Raw genomic sequence first — 23,675 nt, 5'->3', positions numbered from 1 at the left:
GTGGGTAATACCTCATAAATGTGAATATGAAGAGGGGGTGGCTGGTAATTAACCCCTGTATCCCTCTTGGTCGCATGACTCTGGATGAACACATGCTGCACATTTTATGAGAAGTCAAGGTGAAAGTTGGAGATCCCAGCAGATTCACAAAGGCTGAATAAAACATGCAGGATTTTAACAAGAAACTGTGATTATGTCTGCAGTGGGACATCCATGTCTAGGCTACACCTTCTGCATTTTTTTTAATGATCTGGAAATAGCCTGTTAAATGGAGCACTTTTAGTCGCACGGGTGTGACTTTCCTCTTACGGTCCGCAACGTGCAGCCCCTTGTCTTGAAATGATATCGTGACGTTGCTCATTTGACGTACTTCTCCGTGACATTTTGTTCAATGCATTTGCAGCTAGATATTTCACTGGAGTGACACAGGTGAAGCATCTCTGTCAAGGGTACACCTGCAAGGGGCCTCCTGGCACTATAGATGGCATCCTTCTTGTAACAAGGCTACCTCCTTAACCGTCACACTGGCCCTGCTGCCCGCATACGTCGGCAGGTAGGCAGTCTGTTCGCTCCCGGGAACATTCGCATCACCGAGCGACTCTCCTGTCCTTCCCGCCACAGGGCGAAAATGCCGACGAGGATGACACTGTCCCTGTGTAGTCAATGCTTTTCCAGCCGCGGGAACCGATCCACGTTCCTGCAGTCAACGCTGCATTTCTCTCGTGCTTCATCACCTGTTCCGGAGATGGACCCCGTTGTGAGAAAGTTCTGCCGTCGAAGCAGCTCCGGAAGTGGAGCATCTCGTTTGCAGCGGCTGCCGCTCTCGGCATGCGATAAGAAATGTAAAGTGAGAGACGCCAAGCGGGTAGCTCTCCTGTGGTGAGCGCAAGCGGTCGACCGGTCGGGGAGGAATATCAGCCTGTCTCGCTGCCCCCTTTTCCCCGCCATTGTGCCCCCGCTCCCACTGGCTAGAATTAGGTCAGAGCGCCTCAACGCGCTCCCGGGAAGGAGGAGGCCATCGCTCTGACAGCAAAGGAGGGATTACCGAAGGAAACAACAGGAAAGAGCGTGAGTAGGCCGTTCCCAGGTGTGCGCGGGACCGCGGCCGCTGACCCGGCGTGCTGAGGCAGGGCTTAGTGGACCATATGTGGCTGATACACCCAGCAGAAATGAGCTGCAGGCCCTGCAGTTCCAGTGCTGTGGAAATAATGGCGTTTAATCCTCAATTTGCCCTCTAATTTCTAATTGTATCGCAGCATTTAGAGACTTCCTGGAGATCAGTGTTGTTTGACATGTACGAATTAGGTGATTAGAGAAAATCCTTGCGGTTTGAGATTCGTTCTGCGGGATTTGACTCGGAAAGTTTTTGGCTCAGGGTTGTAAGGAGGTCAGACCTGCGCTTCAGGTTATTAAGTGCCGAGGAACAGATAAAACAGGAGGCCCATTCATCAGGCAGATAGTGCTGGGGTTCGGAGTCCCCCCACACGGCCCCATAAGGCTGATGGGAGCAGGAAGGAGAAGGACCGTAGCCCCCCAGGGAGTAGGATCTTCAAGCTTAGGGAAGGGGGCCATCGTAAGCAAAATTTTAATTTTTAACTGTCCGAGCGAAGCTGCTTGTTAGGCTGCCTGGGGAACAATGTAAAGGTCCTTGCGGTGTAACATCTCGCCTCGTTCCTTCAAGTGCCGCTAAGAAAAAGCCGCATTGCCGTGTAATGCAAGTATGAATCCCGTGGTACAGCTGAGCTCTGAGCAGCATGTTCTACCTCTGACACGTGCGACGAGGGTAATAAGGTTGGTTGCGTCTCGTTTTGACACACATTTATCCTTGGTAGGCCTTTGGGAGTTTAAAGGGTAAATGGCAGCTGCCCACATCCTGTGGTCTGAGTGAACACACAGCTCTGTCGTATTGGCTTTATGAACGTTGCGGGCATCCCCCCTCCCTCCCAACTCCCTCGGCAACCCTGCTGGGAGCACCGCGGGAAGCCAGGCGTCCTTCATTTTGGCCTGCCTCACACCTGACTGAGCCCTGGGCGGCATGCAGGAGGCACTTCAATTCTCCCAGCGCCCGCAACCTGTGATCTCCTGGAACCGGGATACGAAGGAAGTTCGTCCCAGAAAGCAAAGCCTGACCCCCTGTCCCAGCTGCCGACCGCCTGGAGACGCCTGTCAAACAGGAAGTGCAGTGCTAATGGCTGACCTCGCCAACGCAGCCCTCAGCAGGGGTGCCCTGTTTCATCATGTCTAGCCTCCCCACCCCCGCAGCCTCCCTGTACCGGTCTAGTGCAGCCGTCCGCTTCCTAGGACGCCAGCTCTGCCCCCCTCGCTCGCGGGTTCCCTCCGGCCGCCATCCAAAGCTTGGCGCTGCCACAGCTGGCATCGGTGAGGCCACCCAACACATGGTGCACCGGAAACGTATCACCTCCTGCCAGCTTCCTGCAGCCGACCGCTGGGGAAATCAGCACGTGCGTTTTCCCCACCACTGCACCACAAATGTCCTGAACGTGGTCACTGAGAACGGGAGTGCGTTTTCCGGAACCCTCAAGCCGTCATTCTGACTTGGATGCTTGTTATGCCCTTTGTCACTGGCGGCAGAGTCAAAAGTGCATTGGAGAAGCTCTCACTACCGCATTGACGATATGGACAAGTAGCATACGATATATGACTTCATGGCTGATTGTTAAATGTCCTTTCTCTGTTGCTTGGATAACTGGAGTTTTATCTTGAGAATTCAAACTTAGGAGATAGAGTCCAGGCCTATCTGTGGAAAAAACGACTATAAGCCCCTTCAACTTTCCAAATTATTACCATTTCTGGAGGCATTGCTGGATGAGTGTGTGTGTGTGTGTGTGTGTGTGTGTGTGTGTGTGCGTGCGTGCGTGCGTGCGTGCGTGCGTGCGTGCGTGCGTGCGTGCGTATGTTTGTGTGTGTGTTTTTGTCAGCCATTGCCCGTAAAGCCCGATATCCCAGACAGCAGAAGAGGAGTATTTAGTCTTGCAATCAGAAACACATTAGGGAAGCGAGGGTGAGAGGCGATGATAAATGGAGGGGCGCAATGGCAGAAATTAGTGGAGCTCTATGCAAAGCTTCCCATTTTGTCTGAAGTGAAACAAAAGGACCACCATGACAAAAGTGCCTGCCAGCCAGCACAGCGGGACAGGAGCTCAGCTGAGCGCGATCCGGTGTGTGCGCCGCATGCTCTGCTGCGCTCGTTTTGTGTGTGTGTGTGTGTGTGTGTGTGCGCGCGTGCACGAGGCGTGTGTGCGCGCGTGCACGAGGCGTGTGTGTGCGCGTGCACGAGGCGTGTGTGTGTGTGCGCGTGCACCTCAGGGAGCTAAAACAAGAACTTTTATTATTCCCGCATAGCTTTGTTTGTTGGGATTTTTGCCAAATATGTACTTTTCCCTATTAAAATCAAAGTGTAAATGGTACCGTTTCAGTGGTTCGACCTGCGGATGGGACGCATTTAAATTGACCGCTTGATTGTAAATGACCATTCCCTCGGCTGCTTCCTACAATGGCAGACCAAGGACATCCTTCTAGACACAACATTGTGCCGACTGAATTCTTCCACTGGCCGTTATTATGTACAAATGTCCTTCATCTCTTTCCATTTAAATCTCTTCATGCATTATGTAGGGAAATAAATGACATCTCCTGAAATCAATTATTTTCCATTTTGCAAAAGGATACACACAATGGCTGCTGCAAAGATCTACCTTCAATAGACTGCATTTATGTCTTTGTCTATTGTTTTTTAATCTGTGTTTTGCCTGCCTTAGTTGCGGAGATGTTGTTTTGCTTGGATGAGACGGCAGCGTTGGGGGGATAGGGAAGCCCGCTCAGCCAATCAACTTGGGCTCTTTGTTGTTGGTCGAGGCCGCGCAATCTAGCAGTGGCAGCTTGTACCCGTGAATGGTGGGCCGTCCGCGCATCTTTTTAATTGATATCAATTTACCGTCAAGGTGCACCACGCCTGAGAAATGCCTAAACAAATATCTTCTATGAGCCAATTAGGAGCAGAGGATCCTGCTGCCTGTTAGGTGGTCTCCGAGAAGCCTGTGCTCATTTGGATCGTGCCCGTAAGCCGTTCGCAAATGTGGTCCGTGCCTCTTCATTCCTGCGCCGTTTTTGATGCCGGCTATCGATTGTTTCGCAGCGTCGGTGGCGTTGCGTTGGCAGCGTAACGTCTTAAGTTATAATCGTTGCGTTTGATTACAGAGACACAAATGAAATGTTCCTGTTCCACTCAGCTCAACTAAATTCCTCTGATTCTGTTGAAATAGCCCGAGCGCCATAACCATCGGCACCTGAATGTTGATCGCAGCTCGAACCACAGGGAAACTCCTTACCTCTCGTAGCAAATACGGTAACCCCGCCGAATGTAATTAGATGTCGTACTGAAGTGAAATGTGAGAAGCTTTCCCACTCTAAGTGCTCCTGACTGGGGATGCAACAGGTGAAAAGGAGATAAAGCGGAGCACGCCGGTATTGACAGCCCAGCATGGCGGCTTAATCAAGCTTCGAAAGAGCCCACTTACGCTGTAACTGTCAGACAGCTTGCATTGGGTCTGTTCCTTGTTAGAAAGTAGCTACTGATTTCAGATAGAACATGCCTCTTCTGACCAATATGTTCGGGCTCTTCCGAACAAGCTGCGCACTCTCTTTACGTCTGTGCCCTGGAACTGGGTAGGGAACTTTGAGAGTGTGTTACGGACAGCACGCACTTTACTTCTGTTCTTCGGAATGAGCAATAATATGTATGGAAAGAAGTCATTAATCAATTTCATTCTTTATTGATTGCCACATGTCCTAGTTCAAGCTTGCGGTGGTCAGGAGACTGTCCTGAAAGCATGGGGTGGAAGGTGGGGTTACATCCTGAACAGGACGGGGGTTTTTTGGCGAGGATGGATACCAGTGAAAGAATACAGATTTTTGCTTATTATTTATGAGCTATTTCTAACAACGCATTCTTTGTGTGAAATTCACATCAAGTTGTAGTTTGTTTTTTTTTATCGCTGTGTAAATCAGTTCATGTATTGAAAAAAGCAAACAATTACGGTTTGTTGTCTGATCACTGCCAGCCTCTGTCCTTGGTATGTTGTGTCTGTAGGGCGAATTCATCCAGCTGAACGAGTCCTCAGCCCGCATTACACCTGTGTGGCTCAGAGAACGTGAACGGCTCCCATTTACACAAAGCATTGTGTTGTTTTCACTGTAAACGTGTATCCTAATCCGCCGATGGCTACTGAATGCAGAGGATGCTTGGCGTGTCCAAAAACAATGTCTACACTGTTAAATTAACAGTAAGTGTAAAACAATTGGCTTACTTATGTAAGTAATACATTTGTGAAATAAGAATCTGAGCTTCCTGTTCCGAAAGTCCACATTAATTTTTAATTGTGTGCTTAAGATAGATGCACCTTTTTCAGTAATCAAAAATTTCCAAATATTTTGTTTGTATTATTGGTAAATTAAGTGATAATTGCATTCATTTTTGAATTGCTGAAACCGGTGTAAAGCAGTCAAGCGAATGTGTGCATGTATGTGTCTGAAGTGTATGCATGTGTGTAAGTGCATTGGCATTTGGTGCTCTGTGTGTGTATGTCTCTCTGTGGGTTTACAGTTATTCATTTAGCTGACTCTTTTTTCCAAAGTGACTTACAATGTGAAGGGGCTTGCTACTTTTTACCCATTTATACAGCTGGGTAATTCTCCTGGAGCAATTTTAGGGCAGGTACCTTACTCAAGGTCAAGGGCATTGCAGCCAGAGGTGGGAATCGAACCTGCGACCTTTGGGTCCAAAGGCAGTAGGTCTTATCGCTACATTACCAGTTGTTTCTGTGTGTGTACGTGTGCTACTGTTCTCAGCCCCACATTTGTACAGGTGACAGGGTTTTCATAGTGGGGACAGGATCAGGACCCAGCCATTCCCCCTGCTGTTGCACCAGTGTGAGCTGCCCATGTGTCCCTGAAGGGTGCTCCTTCATAGCTCTAAAGGTCAGCCTTTTCCACTCCTTATTGTTGTTGTTGTTATTATTATTATTATTATTATATAATAATATTTTTTTACCCGTGGAAAGTTGGCTGTGCTACAGGCCAGTTGGCAGCTTATGAACATATTTTCCTGTTGAGATATGCAACATTAGGGGAAAAAAGTTTGTTATTGTTGTTCAGCGTGGCCCTGAGATCATTCAGTATGATTGTGTGCATGTTGCTGTGTAGAACTGGTGTCTGTAATAATTTCAGAGATGTTGTGTTAATATACAGCAGTGAGCAGACGGATGCTTTTTCGCCACCGACGACTTACATACAGCAGAGTCTGAGCTGAAAGTGCTGTTTGTGCAGAAATGCGCTTCTTGGGAAATTAATTCATTACTGGATATTGGTAAATTGCTTCTTTAGTTCTGATGCAGTAAGTGCAGTTATTTATCTGGACTGTTGGTGAAAAGCATTCATTTACCCTCTTCAAGTTTAATAACCTATTATGAACCGCTTCTTTAAATGATCTAAGAGCTACTAGTTGCAAGGCCTTGTGGTTGGAATGAGTTCTTGTGTCTTTTGACAGTGATTTGCATTCTTTTTATTTTAACAGTGTGTTCTATTTAATTATTTTTTTCATCCGTCTATTCATGTTCTCTTTCGACTTATCCAATCAAAGGTCGTCGTGGTAGTGCTTTGTTAACGAAAGAAATTTTTTTGAAATGAAATCACAGTAGGTGAAAGTAGCCTTTCTCAATGACCCTCCCTTCTCTCCTGCCCTCCAATGAATGCACCGGGTTGTCATGGCAGTGTAATTCGAAACCATTGTGTTAAATATGTGTGTAAGTAACTACTCATAATTCTGCCTTGACGTTTTTTTTCTTTCTTTTTTCTACTTTTCCTTCCTGTATTAAAAAAAAAAAAAAATCTCCTTTGAGTTCATTGGATAACGATTATTTTGGAACGGTTTAGTTCCCCCCCCACCCCTTCGGTTCAGCCTGGTGTAGAAACCCAGTTTAATAGTTCACTTGAATCTTAGGGGATTCATCATTACATATTTACTGGCTGCGGCTGATATAGCTGTAAGGTTTTATCAGTTCCCATTGATCTATTGCGCATGTTCGCTTCCGAGGTTACAGGACGTGCTTCTATTTGCATAAGGCCCTGGGCAAGGTTCTTTCTACCATTGATTGGCCTGTCCAAGGGAGCCCGGTGCGCTCTCACATTGATCACTTTGTTTTTCCCCGAGTCAGTGCTACCCAGAGTTCATCTCCAACATTTCAGACCAGGGGAAGTTAAAACTTTACCTCCAATATCTTAATAACGCTGCACTTTCCCCCACACTAGTGGAGAAGAGTTGTGATTCTCGCTCTCTCGCTTCTCCTTCTCCCTCTCCCTCCCTCACGTAGTGGTAGCTCACCGCTCTTTCCGCCAAGCTTCAGCCAAGAGCCAGACAATACCGCGTGCGTCCGCAGACACGCACGCACGCACGCACGCGCTCACATCGTCTAACACGTCTCTTCATACCTGGGTCTCGGAGAATCACCAGGCTTGCAGCTAAAATCGAACTGAACCCGCCTGCCTCCTCCACTCGGGAAGTCAGGGTTCACTGCAGTGTGCAGGGAGAGGAATATATATCTATATCTTCCAAAATATGAAAGGCTTTCTCTCCCTTTCCGCTCTCTGTGGTGTCTGCTTTTTTCTTTCCCTTCCTCTTGTCAGGGCTGCGCTGCCTGCCTCCCAGCCATCCTCATCCTCCCGTCTTGCAGAGCTGGACTCAGGCAGGCTGCTGATGGCTTTTAAACAAAGTCCGCCCTGTTTTCCAGACCTTCGGTGGAGTGTCTGAGGCCGGCGCGCCTGGCGCTAATTTGGGCTGCGGACGAGGGGGTACTGTTGCTGCCCGTGACCTGCGGTGCGAGGGGGCACGAGCAGCCCTTTATTCCGGCTCTGAGCTCATTCGCAGCCTCGCCTTGCGGCCGCCGGAGAGGCTGAGCTCGCAGCCTCGGTGCCTCGGAGACCTCCGTCATTGCTCCCCTCAGAATGAATGCCTTCGCTCTACTCCACGTTCACCACAAATAATCATCGCTCCATAAGCATCGGGAGCATTCTTCGGGGAAACTGCGCCCGGGTCCGAACTCAGAGGTGTGGGCGGTGGGTGAGCGCTTGGGGGGGTGGGGGGTGGTTCTCATTTTATTGCTAAAGAAGGGCAGAAAAGAAACGTCTCCCATAAATGGCATTGAAAAGCCCAGGCTTTATCACCGTATTTCCTTATGGGAGTGCAGCTAATTAAATAAATATATTGTTGCATATTTTAAAAATAAATTGAAGTCAATTGGGGTTGCCAATTCTTGCAGGCATTGCTCAACATCAAAATAGAAATAATAAATCCGCTTTACCCGGCGAGCGAGTGAAATAATATCTTTCGGGGGGAGAAAAGCAGCTGAAGGCAGGTCCCAGTGGGGGAGAGATGTTTTGCCCGCGCTGTACAAATGTCACTGAACTCTCTGACTTTTGGGTGACTTTAGCTCCCTCTCCCACTGTGTCCACCCCCCCACCCCCCCCTGCAGCGGTAACGCTTATTGAATGCGGGAACGGGGAATTTGACAGCGTTCAGGCGGATTGTGTACTTCCTTTTCCCATCCAGGGCTCGAGTTACTCTTGCTTCTTTATGTGTGGAAAACACCACAATGAGTTAAGTAGTGTAAATGTGTCCCTTTTTCCCTCATGAACCAAGCAAAATGTTTTAGAAAAAAAAAATAAATAAATAAAAGGCATTTTTACCCATATTTCCTGCTGGTAGCAAGTTCTAGTGGCATCTCAGTTCCTGTTGTACAGGTGTCTTGTTTACACTGATTAGTAGTCAAATGCACATATGAGTGTTTTATTTCCTTTTTTTTTTTAAAAAGGTATTTTTTGGTTATGTACCCACACTAAAACACTCCAGTTTTAAGCCCGGAAAGCTGACACTGAAAAGAGATGAACTGTTTTATGTGCCATTTTAAGGTTTTATGTGCTGTGAAATATGGTGGGGTTTTGAAGAGGGGAAGAAGAAGAAGAAAAAAAACACACACACACACACACACACACAGCGTCCCTGGCTTGTAGCGCCAAGCTGCTCTTTGATGTCATAGCTGCTTTAAGCTGAATATGGGATTGAAAGGAGCGCTGCCCTTATTTCACGGTGGGTTTCTAAGAGGTCCTCTCTTCGCGGATGATGGGTGGAAGTGGTCAGCGGCGGCTGTCCGGCAAGGAGGCGAGCAGGCCCCAAGTGGGCTGCGGGAGGCTGCAGGTTCGCGATGCATTTTGGCCGTGTGGGTAAGGTGCAGGGCGCACCCGCTTTGCCTTTCCAGCTGTTGCGCTTGAGGATTTTTGGGGGCTGCCGTTGGACGAGAGGTGCTGGGCCAACTGCAGGACCTCGGCGCCGCTTTAGTTCGCTCTGCGCCTTCCGCCTTATGTATTCAGTGCTTCCCTATTAGACATCTTCACAGTGAGTGATTCTTCTGGACTCTGACATCCGCTTTCATGCATGGCCTGTTACTGCGAGCCCATATATTTTTTCCTCTCCTGAGCCGAGAGCCTGGAACATTAAAAACAGCTTGGCTGTGTCAGAAATCTTTTAATACCCACCACCACCACCTCAAGTGCCCCGTAGTCACCCCCGCCCGTTTGTCCCTCAGACTCATGCTCTCACACACACACACACACACACACACACACACACACATTTCTGACATATGATGCCAGAGCCTTGAAGACTTAAGGCTGCTCCGCTCTCACTTGCCGCTCATCTTTGGGGGGCAGGACTGTTTGATTCCATTTCAGTCTCATTGACGAAGACACTAGGGGGCACTGCCTATCCTTTGTTTTCCTTTTTCACACTGGAGCGGACTGTTGGGTGTTTGTTAGTGTATGTCTTCCCTGCCCCGTGTGTTTGCGGTGGTGGGGGTGTGGGGGGGGAGGGAATTCTCTTGTCTGATTTCTGTAAATCTGCATTCATGAATAATGCATTTCCTATTAAGACACCCATATGCAGTTAAAGCAGCTTGTGAGTTTGTTTCTCGTCTAAAGTCAACATTCTCTGTTTGGCTAATGATGGGGGGGGTGGCCGGGTGGGTGGGGGGGGGTGCTCGGGGGTTACTCTGTATCACCTATGTTCACAAGCAGTGTTAAAACCCTTCTCAGTTTAACAGTGACTCTCTCTGCTATTGTTCATTCCATGCATCTCCAAGCCAACCGCCAACAGTTGAAGAGAAGTTGACAAAAGACACGTGAGGACTGTGAAGGCATCTTCATTTCCTCTCCCTGGAAGGAATTATTTGTTTAGAAAAAAAAAAAAAAAAAAACAGAAGTTTTTAGAAAGTCGTGCAGAGTGAAAAGGAAACGTTAGTATATGAGACACTAGTCTTCTGTATCTAAGATCATCTGTGAGCTTTTTTTTTTTCCACGAGTAGTAAATTTGATGCTTTTCTTACGACGGAAACTGATGAGATAATTTCAAATTATTGATTGCTTGATTGTCACTTCGGGGTGGAAGGAATGTCTTGACACGTTTGATACAGTTAATTGTCAGACGTAGACGGAGGCCCATGCGAGCGTGGATCGTGTCATTGTGTGGAACAAAGCGCGGCGAGGAAGTCTGACGCTCTCTCCCCGAGCCGCTGAATCGGTGGCAGTGGCGGAGAGGCGCCGACCGGAGTGACAGCATAATCACTGCGTTCCGACTTACCTTTATCGCAGAATAAATGTCTTTCACCATTAGAAACTGGTAAATAAAATGTTTTCTTTTTAAATGGCTTTGACAAAGCTAATAATTACCATACTCTGTCAGTAGGACTGACAGTTTTTAATCGCCCAGAAGGTAATTTCAGTATAATTCTGGGATTTTCAGGGGGGAAAAAAAGGTCATTTTGGCTCTTTTCCTACTTCTTTTCTACTTGTACACAGTTGAAATGAAATTATGGAGTAACATTGTCTTTTCAGAGAATACTCATCAGTAATTAAAAACAATCACTTTTATTCCATGGTACTTATTTTGCTAAGAAAACTGGATTTCATTCGAAGTGTGCGAGGCTACAGCATTTTGTGTTTCTTTTATTTCGCACCATTTTGTGCTATTTAAGTAATTTGAATTAAAGTTACTGGAGCACAACTGCACAGTTGTCTTTTTTATGTACTTAATTTCATGTGAATAATTTAAGAATTATCACTGTACAAGTTGGTTTTATGTTAGGAAACCAAGTCATTTTTGCTTTAGTCCGGAAAACATTGTTTATATGTCTTTTGTGTTTCTTTTTTAGCCACTTACACAGTATGATTGCGTTGTCCGGATGAAGTAAGTGTCACGTGCAAAGCAGAGAGGACAGTTAGGTGTCAGTCGATCTCTGGTCGAGACTGCAGAGTATCGCTTGCAACCAGAAGGTTATTTGTTTCGTGCAGCTGCTACATATTTCACAAATGCTAAACACTTTGATTGTTTTCATTTTGTCATTATTATTATTATTATCATCATTATTATTGTTGTAATCATACAATAGCTGCAAGTCTTGTTGCTTTTGTTTTGGGGGTTGGTAGTATTAGTAACAGTAATATGAATTAATAATACACTTGTAATATTAACCATTATTATCAATGCTGTGATCATAACAGTAACAATAATTGCACTCATCATAATCACAGTACCATCAATATTTAATAAAACAAGATTTTCGCTTTCATTTTGTTACCACGATGTAACAACATTTCTCTAACATTATATTATTAAATGCGACAGTCTTTTGATTCATTTAATAAATGAATGTAAAGAATAATTTTCCTACTCTAGTATTTCATTAATTTAGATAATGTCTACTGGATCCATTTAATTTCCTCTTTACACCAGCTACAGACAGAAACATGTGAATCTTGCCTTCTTTAATTTAAAAGTTTGATTAGCTCTCTGACTTAAATTCATTGTAACATTTAATTTCTAGGTTGTAGCCAAAGATCAGACATGAAGGGTGCTTATTAAAAAGGTATGAAATCAAGAAATAATCAGCAGTTTTTCTGGTTAAATATGTAAAGTTTCTTTCTCCATAGTTATGAATATTTTACATTTTCCTTCTTTTATCATACTAATTAATCGCTCTTTGACTTGATAGCACATCATCTGTGAGTGAATGATTGTGGTATCATGTGTTATATTTAGTATGGTATAATTTGAAAAGTTTTATTTTGTGGGTCAAGAGGTCTTCCAGTGATCTGATGATTGCCAAGTTGTAATGGGTTTTTTTTTTTTTTTTTGTCCTTTTCCTGGTCAAAATGTTGCTGTTGGCTATGGGAGCTAATTTCAAATTGTTATATATTTTTCCCCACTTTCAGAAGCCCCCCCCCAGAACCCAGCATGGTCCAGGAACGTGTGTGCAGGGATTGAGTGACTGTGGCCCCGTGACCAAGCCGCTGGAATACTTTGTGTAGAGACGTGCACTTGTTGCTCATAGTGAACTTCTTACGTTCCAGCTCAAAGTCCGAATTCTCCCAAAATGGAAATTTTTGTCCTCAGCAGGAGCTAAACGTGGCGCTCTAGGTAGTCTGAGCAGAAGATGCTAGTGCGTGGCTGCACCAGAGGGAAGTGTGTGTGTGTGTGTGTGTGTGTGTGTGTGTGTGTGTGTGTTTTGTGTGAGAGAGAACACATACACACATCTCAGCTGCTCAAGGCTGGACCTTCCCTCTCTGTTCTCTGTTGTGAGTCAGTAGAGGAAACTCCTTCAGGACTTTTTGACACTTCTGTATTTCCATGTGTTTTCTGCTGGCCCTTGAGGACTTGCTCTTCAGGAGAAAGGTGCCCTGCGGTTTGAGATGAACCATCACCGCCGCTGCAAAATCAGTTTTTTGACAAGTGACAGTGGATTCGGTGCAATGTATATATTCCTACTTGTTTTCCACGTCTTGCGCGAATGCGTGTACAGCTGCGCAGAGTGGCGGCGGTTTTGCAGGAAAGTGCAGTGCAAAGTGCAAGCAGTCCTCTTTTAATCACAGTTAACACAGTTAAAACGGCGCTAAGCGTCCCTCTGCTCTTTTGTTGACGGGCCCGACTGCGTGTCATTACCGTAATTGTTTTCGTTTGTCCGCCCTGACCTTGTGCGTCGCGGAGGCTGGCGGGGCAATACGCCTGAGTTATGGTGGCGAAAGACCCTTAAAAGGGCACCGCCAGTGACTTGGGCTGCTTTTCCAGCTGGGAGTCGGTGATCCAAAACTCCGTTAAAACAGGGTCATCTGCTGTGTGTACTTAAAGCGTGTCACTTCAACCTGCTCCAAAGTACTTGCGGCTATTATTATATCTTATAAATCATTAAGAAAGTTTAATTATACTAAAATTTCATGGAAGAAATGTGTGATATGACACATGGGAAGGAGAATTTAATGGGCCAGTAAGTCCCAGCACTAAAAGGAAAAATATTGAGGTTAGGTTTCTATTTTACGGCAGTGCCGAAGGGACAGAGGGCTGGGGATGACGGTGTCGAGTCAGGGCTCACCTGTTTGCAAATGACTCTTCTTTATTTCCTTTATAAGGGCACGCAGTTGGGAAGGCGGCAGGTTTTTTTAAGCAAAAATATTATTTAATACCTTTTATTATTAATATCCTATTAAAGCAAGATTTGTTTTAATCATAGGTAATATATTATCTCATAAGGGAATAAATGTATCCATATAGTTAGTATGTTTTTCAATTTAATGCCATTTCATTGGTTTTTAATGAGACTTGTTTATGTATTACATTTGGGCGTTGTTTTTATATAAAGGAAAATCTAAACAAAAATGAACCAAAAAATACAGCTAGAATAACAAAGTGTGTGTAGCTGTACTGAAAGAAAGTCTACAGAGAGAACAGGGATAGAATAATGATAAAACAAAAAAACTGGTTCAGATAATTGGGAGTAAATCGAGATTCCTGGGTACCAGCACACCCAACCTGGGGAGAGTTGTTTGTGAAGCGAAAAGTTTTATTCCTTTAATTTGGTTTCCTTCTTTATGTCATTAACTAAAATTAGTCTGGGTCATGTTTTGGGGGAGAAAATAAACAGTGAAAGGAGTTACCAAAATAATTAAGTAGATAAGAGTTTATGTTGAAGATTCGACTAAAGCAAATAACGCACAAAGTTTTTGTACGTAAGGACTGCATTACGTAGATGCGGCGGCGAAGTGGTGACACTCAGCCTCCAGGACGACTCTTTGTGCGGACAAGTGAGATCAGAAGGGCATCGGCATACCTCCAGCACGGGGAAAGGGGTGCCTGCGGCCCCCGACCGACCGCAGGACGGGGGTCTGTGCGTCAGTAGCGGGCTGGCGGGTTGGCGCCTTGTCTCTCGATGTGTGCTCCGTGCGCCACTATGCCTTGAAATGGTGAGATGCACCGAGCTTCACCGCTTCCTTCCTGAGAAAATGGTGATCATTTTCTGACTGCTAAGCAGTGATTGTCTGTGGGGCCAACGTTTGATGGGCGTCCCCCACCCTTGTCTTGTTATTCGCTTTTTCCACGGACACAAATGGGGAGATGCACACGTCTCCGACGCGTTTCCTGGCACGCTGTTCCTTATCCTGTGCCTTTGTTTCCAGGGCTTTCTTTCAGCCCTCTCTTTTCTGCTGTGTCAGTAAATATTTACCCGGCTTCCTTTTCCTAGTGGCCCCCGCTGACGTCGTTGTAGAAAGTTACCCTCCCGTCCCATTTCCGGCATGTCAGTCAGCGCAGCGTCCCGGAGCCCTGAGAGTCTCCGACCCCCCACCCGGGCACCCGCAGTCGCCGCCATCACTCCGTGCACGTGGCACTGTGCTCTGGGGCAGGAAAGGAAGAGGAAGTTATTGCTGCGCCCTCCTCTTCACTGCTGCTAATAAATCATCGCCGACCCAGGCCTGTTAACGGGTGGATCTGGAGAATTACGTTCTATAAACGCATGTGATCTAAACCATTTTTCGAGGCCTGTGCGCGCGCTCACACACACACACATACACTCGCACATTCGGAATCCCAGCGGCTCCTTGTCAGCCAGTGGATAGGGTTTCCTTCCTGCAGTCAGACAAAGGATGCCAGGGACCCATGGCCCCCGCTTCAAAGCTGGGAAAGTACGAGTGTTTCGCTGGCGCGCGGCGTGTCTGCTGGTGTTTTCTCAGCGGGGGCAGCCGGAGGCCAGCTCTCCCCCGGCTGCGCGTCACGAGCGGCCCGCGGCAGGTTGCGGGCTGCCCCCCGCCGCTCGCCCTCTCGGCCCGAGCTCAGCATCACTCGCAGCAAAGCTGCCCTTAGCCCGGCGCTGCCCAGCTCCGCATGCCGCCGTGCGCTGCGGCCTGACCGCAACTCGGCGCCGAGGGTGGAAACATCACAACGCCTGTTCTGTGCCTGTGTCTGTCACCCTGCTGTGTAGTTAGCAAAGCAGTTCTTCATAAACGCGGTCGCTGGGGAGCTCCTCGCCAGATTTGGATGCAGATCGTTGATGTATTTATGTCCTTTTTAGAAATGGTAGCACTGATTTGTTGCGCTCGTCTGCGGCGACGCGGTCGGAAGCAACGGTAGCTTCTCCGCTACTCTTCCCCGCTGGATGGCGACTCAGTCGTGTTGGCAAAGTGCAAGTGCGCTGCTGCACAACTGCTGCACAACTACTGCCACTGCTAGTACTGCTGCTATTACTACTACTACTGCTAGTACTGCTGCTACCGCTACTGCTCTGCAAGAATGGTTAGGCAATTATACTGTACATGAGTGCAATAACTCTTCTTTGTGGTAATTGTGGTATTTTATGTTGATTATGGGTTTGTAAGCATAGCCACCTAAAAGCCCAGAATGTTATTAATCTTTATTCTTCCACACTTCCCGATTTGTACGTTCAGATTTCCCCGGAGATGCTTCGTTGTGGATTATGATTTGGTTTTACCTAATTATCTAGTAGCGTTCGGTCGTTTTGACACATAATTATCAATTCGCTCAGTGATGCTCTGTATTATTCTGGGTATTCTTACTTTTTTCAGTGGGAATACTGGCAGTAGTAGTTTTGAAATTATGGCGTATCCCCACAGCAAGAGGCCTTGAGAACTGTGTCCTTCCCTCATGTATTTAAAATTTGGAACGGTCAGAACTGCCGTCTTTTTCCCCCCCTACGTCTTTACACCAGAGAAATTAAAAATGAAAGCCTGAGGTTTTTGTGGGGTCGGATGGCAGCTTCTGTCTCTCGTACCTTCGAACACCTGTGTCTGCCTACGAGTTAAGCCCATTTCAGAGGTGTACTTTGGATCGGAACTGGCCTCACTTTTTATTTGATAGGCGTGAGAGAGAAGGAAAAAAGACATTCATCAAGAGCGAGAGGTTCCGTTCAGAGTAAGAAGGGTATTTTCCGTTGTTCACGTCTGATATAGGATGTGAGCTTGTTCAGAGTGCCATTTTACACAGGTGCTCGTTCTCCATTTCAGCGTTTCAGGAAGTCACCGAGCTTTGAGCAACATTTCTTCTCTGCTCTTCGCTGCATGGAAAGGAAAAAGCTGTGTTACACTCAATATATTAATGTTTTTGCTTATTTGGGTGTTGTTTTTTAATTATCTCACATAGGAAATTATCCCTGAATGAGACCTGATTGTATAGAACTGCAAAGATTTTTTTCAAATTTTGCTTCGTTATATTTTCGCCCTTTACGCCACACCTCCTCACGCTTGTACTGATTTACCTGTTTATAATGCTGAGTATTTACTGAATAAATTCAGGTTAAGTACCGTGCTCTTAGTTTTAAGTTCCTTAATCAGTACACCAGGTGCTGCCAGCCTTCCCAGCCCCCAGATGGTTTGAGCTGTATATTAAAAGATTTCATTACGATATTACCGAAGCATTCAGTTTGCATTAAGGAAGTCCTCATGTTTGACAAGTGGTGGTGTTAGCAACGCTTATACTCAAAACACTGGCTGAATGGTGCCTTTGCATTACGTTTGCGTTCTTATTTATGTGTACCTCAAGTTTGGAATTACGTAAAAATAACCATTTTTATCAAATATTCTTACCAACTTGTATAATGTACTTATGTTTACATGACTCTCTACGCGAAAGCAGCTTACCGTGTTAAGGTTACAATTGTTACACTTGCTTACAGTTATTTACACATTTAAAGAGCTGGCTAATTTTACTGGAGCAATTTGTTGTAAGTACCTTGCTCAAGGGCACTACAGCCAGAGATGAGGGTCGAGTCTGCGACCTTTGGGTCCGAAAGCAGTAGCCCTAACCACTGGGCTACCAGCTGTCCTGGTACTTTAATATATATTATTGTTTAATTTTTAGTTTTTAGTTTTTTAGTCTCTGTTTTCTTGCGTAGTTGTTTTTAATACTGGCACATTCTAGAAATAATGTAGTCAGATAAATGTTTTGCGCTCCTAACAGGGTTTAGCGTGTCTGTAAGGATCTGTTTTTATCACAGTGACTTGGGTTCCAGCAAAAATGTATTTCACCTGTAACAGGTGATGAGAAAAGAGTGCATGAGTACAGATCTGTGCTCCCGCTGCTACGCTCAGGTTATGTGTGCATTCCTGAGGATATTGCCGGCTTCCTCCCACGATGTCCAGGGTTCTGGGGTGGGGGGCAGCGTGCACAGGAGTGTCCCGACGTCCAGCTCCGTTCTCAGTCCCATGACAGGCCGCCTCACCACATCTGGCCCAGCTGCTCCTCGGCTGTCACGGCTTTCCATCCATGTCCGAGGAACTAACCGACACCCCCCCGCCATGCCTGCCACTAGCTGTACGACGCCTTCCAGATGCTTAAGCGCAAAGACGAAAGGGCACGAGTAAGACAGCAAATGCCTCAACATCTGTCTCCGTTCGTTTTGTGCAACAAGTTGTTCCACATGTTCCCGCAAAGGAGCCCTGATGGAAACAGCTGCCTTGGTTTCTCTGCACATTTTCAGGCTGGGAAGAGGCTTACCTAAAACATCGTCCCACTAATGCACCCATAGTTCATACAGACAGACGCTGGAGGGAATTAAGTCATTGTCATCGTCATTTTTTTCTGCAGTACATTTTTAATGCTTTTCCTGTGCCACAAAAATCACATTTTTTACAAACTCTGTGTGAATGTAAGATTTCAGAGCTGAGCCACAGTGAAAACACGTGGCTTCAAGCCTGATTGGACCATCCAGTCAGATCTTCTTACAATTTTGGCTTTTACACACTTAAAATGCTCCAGGCAAAAGAATTTTAAAGCCTCCTTCTTCTTCTTTTCATGCTGGTAAAGTTGTAGCAGTGATGGTAGGGCAGTAACTTCGGCTCAGACTGCCCGGAATAACATTTCAGAACAGTTCAGACGGTTTCGAGTCATCTGCTCAGATTTAGCTAAATGATAACCGTCATCTGAAACGTTATTTTGATCTACTGGTTTCGCTTTTCCAATTGGTGACAACCCCCCCTCCCCCCCATTTTTTCGGCATATCCACTGTCGTACTAGTTGATTTGTTCGTAGTGCAGTTTTTTCATAGGTCAACAACTGTTTGTCATATGTCACTGAGTGTATTGATCAAAATATATATTGATTGATTTAACTGGAAACCAGATTCGTCGTTAGAACTGCTGCATAACAGAGATCATATGGTGTCTTATTTTATATTGTTTATTTATATTTTATTTATTTATATTTATATATTGCTTTTGGTATCGTTCTCTGAGATGTACGTCACTTTGGGGGAAAAGAGTCTGCTAAATGACGAAATGTAATGTGATGCTGACAGACCAATGCAAACAAACAGTTTTGTAAGACCTCATATGTGCACCACGGGATGTGATCGTGCCTTTAGTCACACATGTTGTATGATCTCCTGTACCGGTTAAAGACGGAGTGACCTTCTGCCAAAAGATGTCTGACTGATACCTTGCTGAGTTTGAGAATGTCGGCTAAGCCATCCCCAAGGCCTCGCTACGCAAGCTGGGGAGGTGGAGGAATTGGAGAAGCCGCAGGAGGAGGGGGATGAGTGGGCGGCAGGGTCCTTCCCTGGGAAGACGCTCTGGAGGAATGCTTATCGGCTTGATGATATATTAGTCCTTAGCACCTTAATAGATTCCATTTATCTCTATACACTCCCACTTTAATTTAACCAGGGTTTGAAGATGTATTCAAATGCCCATAGACACTTTGATATACAGTGGAGCCCGGCTGTGTGCCAATAAAACGTATTGAGTAAGTGAATGTTAACCTATTGCTGCCAGCTTGTTACATTTTTTCTCTTTTTATAGACTGAATGTGAAGCTGCCACACCTTTTGTTGCTGTCATCCTTTTGAGCCAAAGTGAATTGCTTGATAGTTACTCATTTTAAATTACTGTTTGCCATTGATAGTTGACATTTGGCAGAGAATATACAGAGCTGCCTTGTGTTTAGAGGATAGCGGCTGAATTGTCATGGCGAGGGGAGTATTGTGGACATCGATGATGAGATGATGAGACGTGTTCTTCGCAGGTGCATCAGGCAAAGTAGGCGAATAGAGAGTGTAGAGCAAAACATAGCCAGTGTGTTGGGGTGAACTGAGTGGAGCGTTTCTTTTCCTGGCCTCAAGAGCTCTGCGCAAATGTGGAGAAGCAGTCTTCGGAAGGCTTGTGTAAGCATACAAGCGTTCGGTTTTCATCTTGCTGCTTTTTCGTGTCTGTTGCCCTGCCTACCCATAGTCTCCCAGATGTACGGCTCTCGCTTCTCACCTGTGAAGCTGAAATGGCGTCACGGTGCCCCTTAGAGCGGAGCTCCTCAGACAGGTCCTGCTCTTCTCTCTAATGTGTGAGATGAGTATGTGCTATTGACCTGTCTCTCTTTGCCTTTTAGCCTCTCGCACATATGGAGGCGGATGGCAGTGTGTGACAGTTACACCCCGCTCCTCTCTTCCAGATGATCCAGCGTGAAGCGGAGGTGAAGAGCCGGGTGCGTGCTGTGGCCATGACCGACTCTGTTCACAACGTGTGGCACCAGGAGGCCGGAAAGTCCATCCTGGAGTGGATGCAGGAGGTAGGCTCGTCTCTCCATCCCCCAGCATAAATAGGGATCGGTGAACTTGTGATCCTTTTAAATCGCTGTGAGCAATTGGGATAAGTAACATCTAGTTCCAGAAAGCTGCTAATATACAGTAACCAGAGAGACCTGTACATGTTATCAAATATTTATGTTACCACAGCTCACATTTGATGTCTCCTATCTTCTTTTGGGTAGCAGTAAGTGCGGGAAACCTGCTGCCTGCTTTGCACTGCCGCTCTGTTTGTGCAGCTGCTTTATTTAGTTTGTGCCCTTTATGTAGTGACCTCAGGTCTACCTCCTCCAGCCGTGGACAACACCTGTGATCACTCAATATGCACATAAATTGAAGAAAGCAGATCCCTGGCGATAGCTTTGCAGGAGCCAGAGATGCAAATGTCACACATAGAATATTTGTCTCAGCAGCAGATCATCCACTTGTTGGAAACCCTGTTTATTCATCTGTCTGTCTGTCTTGAGACCTCTGTGAGCACAGGCCACACATTGGGATTCAAGATTGTTAATACCCTCTTCTGCTGCCGCATTTTCCAGTTCTGATTCTTTGGAGAAATGTGAGCAATGTGGTATAATTAGAACGTTAAGTGATTTCTATTTGTGGTGATTACCTAGAACAGTAAATCTGTAATAACTTTCCACTTGTGGCTGCATGAAAGATCAATCGAAAGCATCAACTGTATTAACCCATGGCTCTCCTTTCTGCAACTTCACTACATCTGGAAAGAGACAGTGTCACCTCTTCCACTGCCACATTCACAAAGAGTAGGTACATGAATGTAGGACAGCTGAATGGGAATTGGCGGCAGGCACACTTTCTGGCATCATATATGTATACGGTATAATAATGTATTTACATATAATGCGAAATGGGTAGCTCATAATTATATGGGAGCTTCAGAACACATAATTGACTTACATGTGTTCTGTTCTTCGTCACTGTAATACCCTGCGTAATTTTGTTCTTATCGAAAATAAGTGTTTAAGGATGTTCCTGATCCAAAATCTATGTATTTTTTGACCTCTTGTGCTTGGCATAGCTTGAGAGACTCAGAATCTTTTTCATTCAAGCTGCGCTAACTGCTGCTCTCCCACTGTTAAGATCAGTTTTGGATTTTTTTTCCTGCACATTTCTATACTGGTGCATTATTCAGGTTCAGCGCTAACTTTCCTTTATCAGTGCGTCTGGGCAATCACCCAGCAGGTCTCCGAAGGTAAAGCAACACCTCTGGTGGTGGGCGTGCTGGGTTTCCAATTCTCCCTCCATCCTGAACCCTGTCTTGTCAGACTTCAGTAATTCTGCTCTTAAGGGCTGAGGTTATTGGATTTCGGGGTGAGCTGAGAGCTGGTTTGATTTAGAGATCAGCCCGTGGTGGGACAGGTGATACGGAGATAATGGGTCAGGCAACGGCCGGGTGACGTGGCCCATGGCCGCAGAGAGGTCCTTCCTCATGCAGAGGTGAGAGGTCAGGTCATGAGCGTGATGGATTAAGAGCAGCCACATTAAGTCGCTCGGAAAACCTCAAAAAAGTTAAACAAAGAATATGTTACATTGGACGTATAGAGTGCACAACAAATGCGTGGATAGTGAACAGTTCTGTGTTCCTCACAGAGGCGACCGATATGAACAAACTGCTTCCCAGAAACCAGGCCTTAAAGCATCTTAAAATAGGTTAAGCTGATTAAGTCACAAATAAACCGTTCTCATCTACCTAATTATTTGTTGTTAGATGTACAACAGACGTCGTTTTCTTAGATTAAATGTTAATTTTGCTGACTTTTAACATGGGCTCCTCCATGGCATTTTATAGGAACGGTTATTTCTGTTACTGGTTAGTTGGTTGGCTGGTTATTTATTTATTTAGCTCCTGCAGTTTTGCTCTTTTTGTTACACTTGACAGTGAAGGTATACAGGGGCAGCAGTGTTAACTGTGAACACTGTTTAGGCACCTTGCTTCTTTCCTCCCCAACTTAGTGGGTTGTAGAATCCCGTGAGAAGAAGGATGGTGAGCATCCTCAGTGCAGGTGTGGTGGAGCGCTTCAGGTAAGAGGCTTCCAGCTCTCCTGGCCAACACCTGTCTGTCGTTTATGTTCGTTTATGGGATGATTATGGTAGCTGTTAGCGTCCCACTAAGCCGCAGCATCATCCAGTTCCCCAGCAGGCTCCTAGGCCTCCGTCGCCATATGGTATGATTACTAGTGATGATCACATGATTCGGAGCGCTGTCTTTGTGCACGCTGTTGGTTTGAGCCATGTGCTGTAACATTTAACAGCTCTCGCAGTTTAGTCTTGCTGCTGTCGTTTGTTTCAGTGGCGATTTTCTGACTGTCCTTCCCTAGCCTCAGCTACCCAGGCTGATTGTTCCCACTTTAAAATGGATTCTTACCTGTGTGAAATAATGGTGCGTGAAAATTTGACAGTCCGGCGAGGAATCCTACCATCCCTCTACTTTGTTTACTCTATCATCTTTTTGCCCAAACCGACTCGTGGTTTGTCTCATGCAAACAACTAGGTGTCTTAGTAGAGAATGTCCATAGCTCAGTCCTGCTGGCACTGTGCCCCTACTAGGACTTGAACCCAAAGACTTCAGGTAGAAAATACCATACCAAGACCATACTAACAAACCTGGTGTACCACCTACCTTCCGTCCCATGTTACTGAGCAGTACTTTCCATTGTAGTAGTTCTGCAGTGGACATGTAGAGCTGCTCTCTGCTCTGTCTCCACGTAATTTGTCCTGTCCGCTTCCGCGCTGATCATCAGCCGAGATCTCTGCAGAGAGGCACGGGACCCGGCTCTGTCACGGGTTTTGTAAATCTAAAAGGGACCTGAAGTGAAACGAGCACGGCGTGGTATTTTCCGTGCTCACGGTCCACTGAGTTTGATTAATTGTATAATCTGAAGAACCTCCCTAATTCTCAGACCTAATCTTTGTCTGCTAGATAAGTGGATATAGGTGCCATGTGGAATTTTCGCATCCGCAGTTGACTTCTGCACATATGCACAAACACAACACACAGAATACACGCAGGCAAGCCCAAAGTGCACAGACTCTGTGTTCGGAGGAAGTCTTACACTTAAGAGTTAAGCAGGGAGTTTGTCTGCCCTGGAACTGTATGATCCGGGGTTTGCTTACAGCATATGTCATGTTTACATACTTGTTTCAAGTTTAACCTACTTTGGAAGGGCAGAATGCTTGTTTTCCAGCTGTTCGACTTCCGTCGCAGTTCATCGGTGCCCCTGATCTGCGCTTTCTTGGAAACACAGAGAAAGGGAAAAAAAGACGTGGCACTTCACTTTGTGAACTTGACTCTCTAATCCCATGCAGCAGCTCAGCCTTTCTGCTACTGCTGCACTACCAGGTCCCCGAACAGCGAGCTTGTCCTGACAAATCTATTCAAAAGTCCTCCCTCCGTCTTCATTGGTGGGGACCGGAGCCTTTGAAATTGCTCCGCTCACTGCAGCGCAGCGAACATCGTCTTGCAGACAGAATGAATTAAGGAAATAGAAGAAGGCACTTGATGTACAGTAGCAGTCAAGGGTCTTTCTAAACGGGGGCCTGGTTCTGTGCTGCACAACTAGGACACAAGGAATGCGAAATGACACAAAACACGCTTGTTAACTCAGTCAAGTGCGTCTGCTCGCTCAGCTGCCAGGGTTAGGGAGAAAACATCCCAAGTTTTTCTGCTCTGCACAAG

General features: G+C 46.0%; 1 protein-coding gene across 3 annotated transcripts in view; it reads left to right on the top strand.

Moving 5' to 3' along the window:
- The window catches only part of arb2a (ARB2 cotranscriptional regulator A), a 128,624-nt gene that overhangs the window by 65,516 nt on the left and 39,433 nt on the right, over positions 1-23,675 (top strand). For all 3 annotated transcript variants that reach the window (XM_018759341.2, XM_018759340.2, XM_018759339.2), the window contains exon 9: positions 19,843-19,959. In XM_018759341.2, coding sequence (XP_018614857.1) covers positions 19,843-19,959 — 117 coding nt within the window. The remainder of the gene's footprint in view (positions 1-19,842; positions 19,960-23,675) is intronic.

This window comes from Scleropages formosus, chromosome 17 (assembly GCF_900964775.1).
Source record: "Scleropages formosus chromosome 17, fSclFor1.1, whole genome shotgun sequence".
Lineage (NCBI taxonomy): Eukaryota > Metazoa > Chordata > Actinopteri > Osteoglossiformes > Osteoglossidae > Scleropages > Scleropages formosus.
This window is presented reverse-complemented; position numbering and strand designations above follow the sequence as displayed.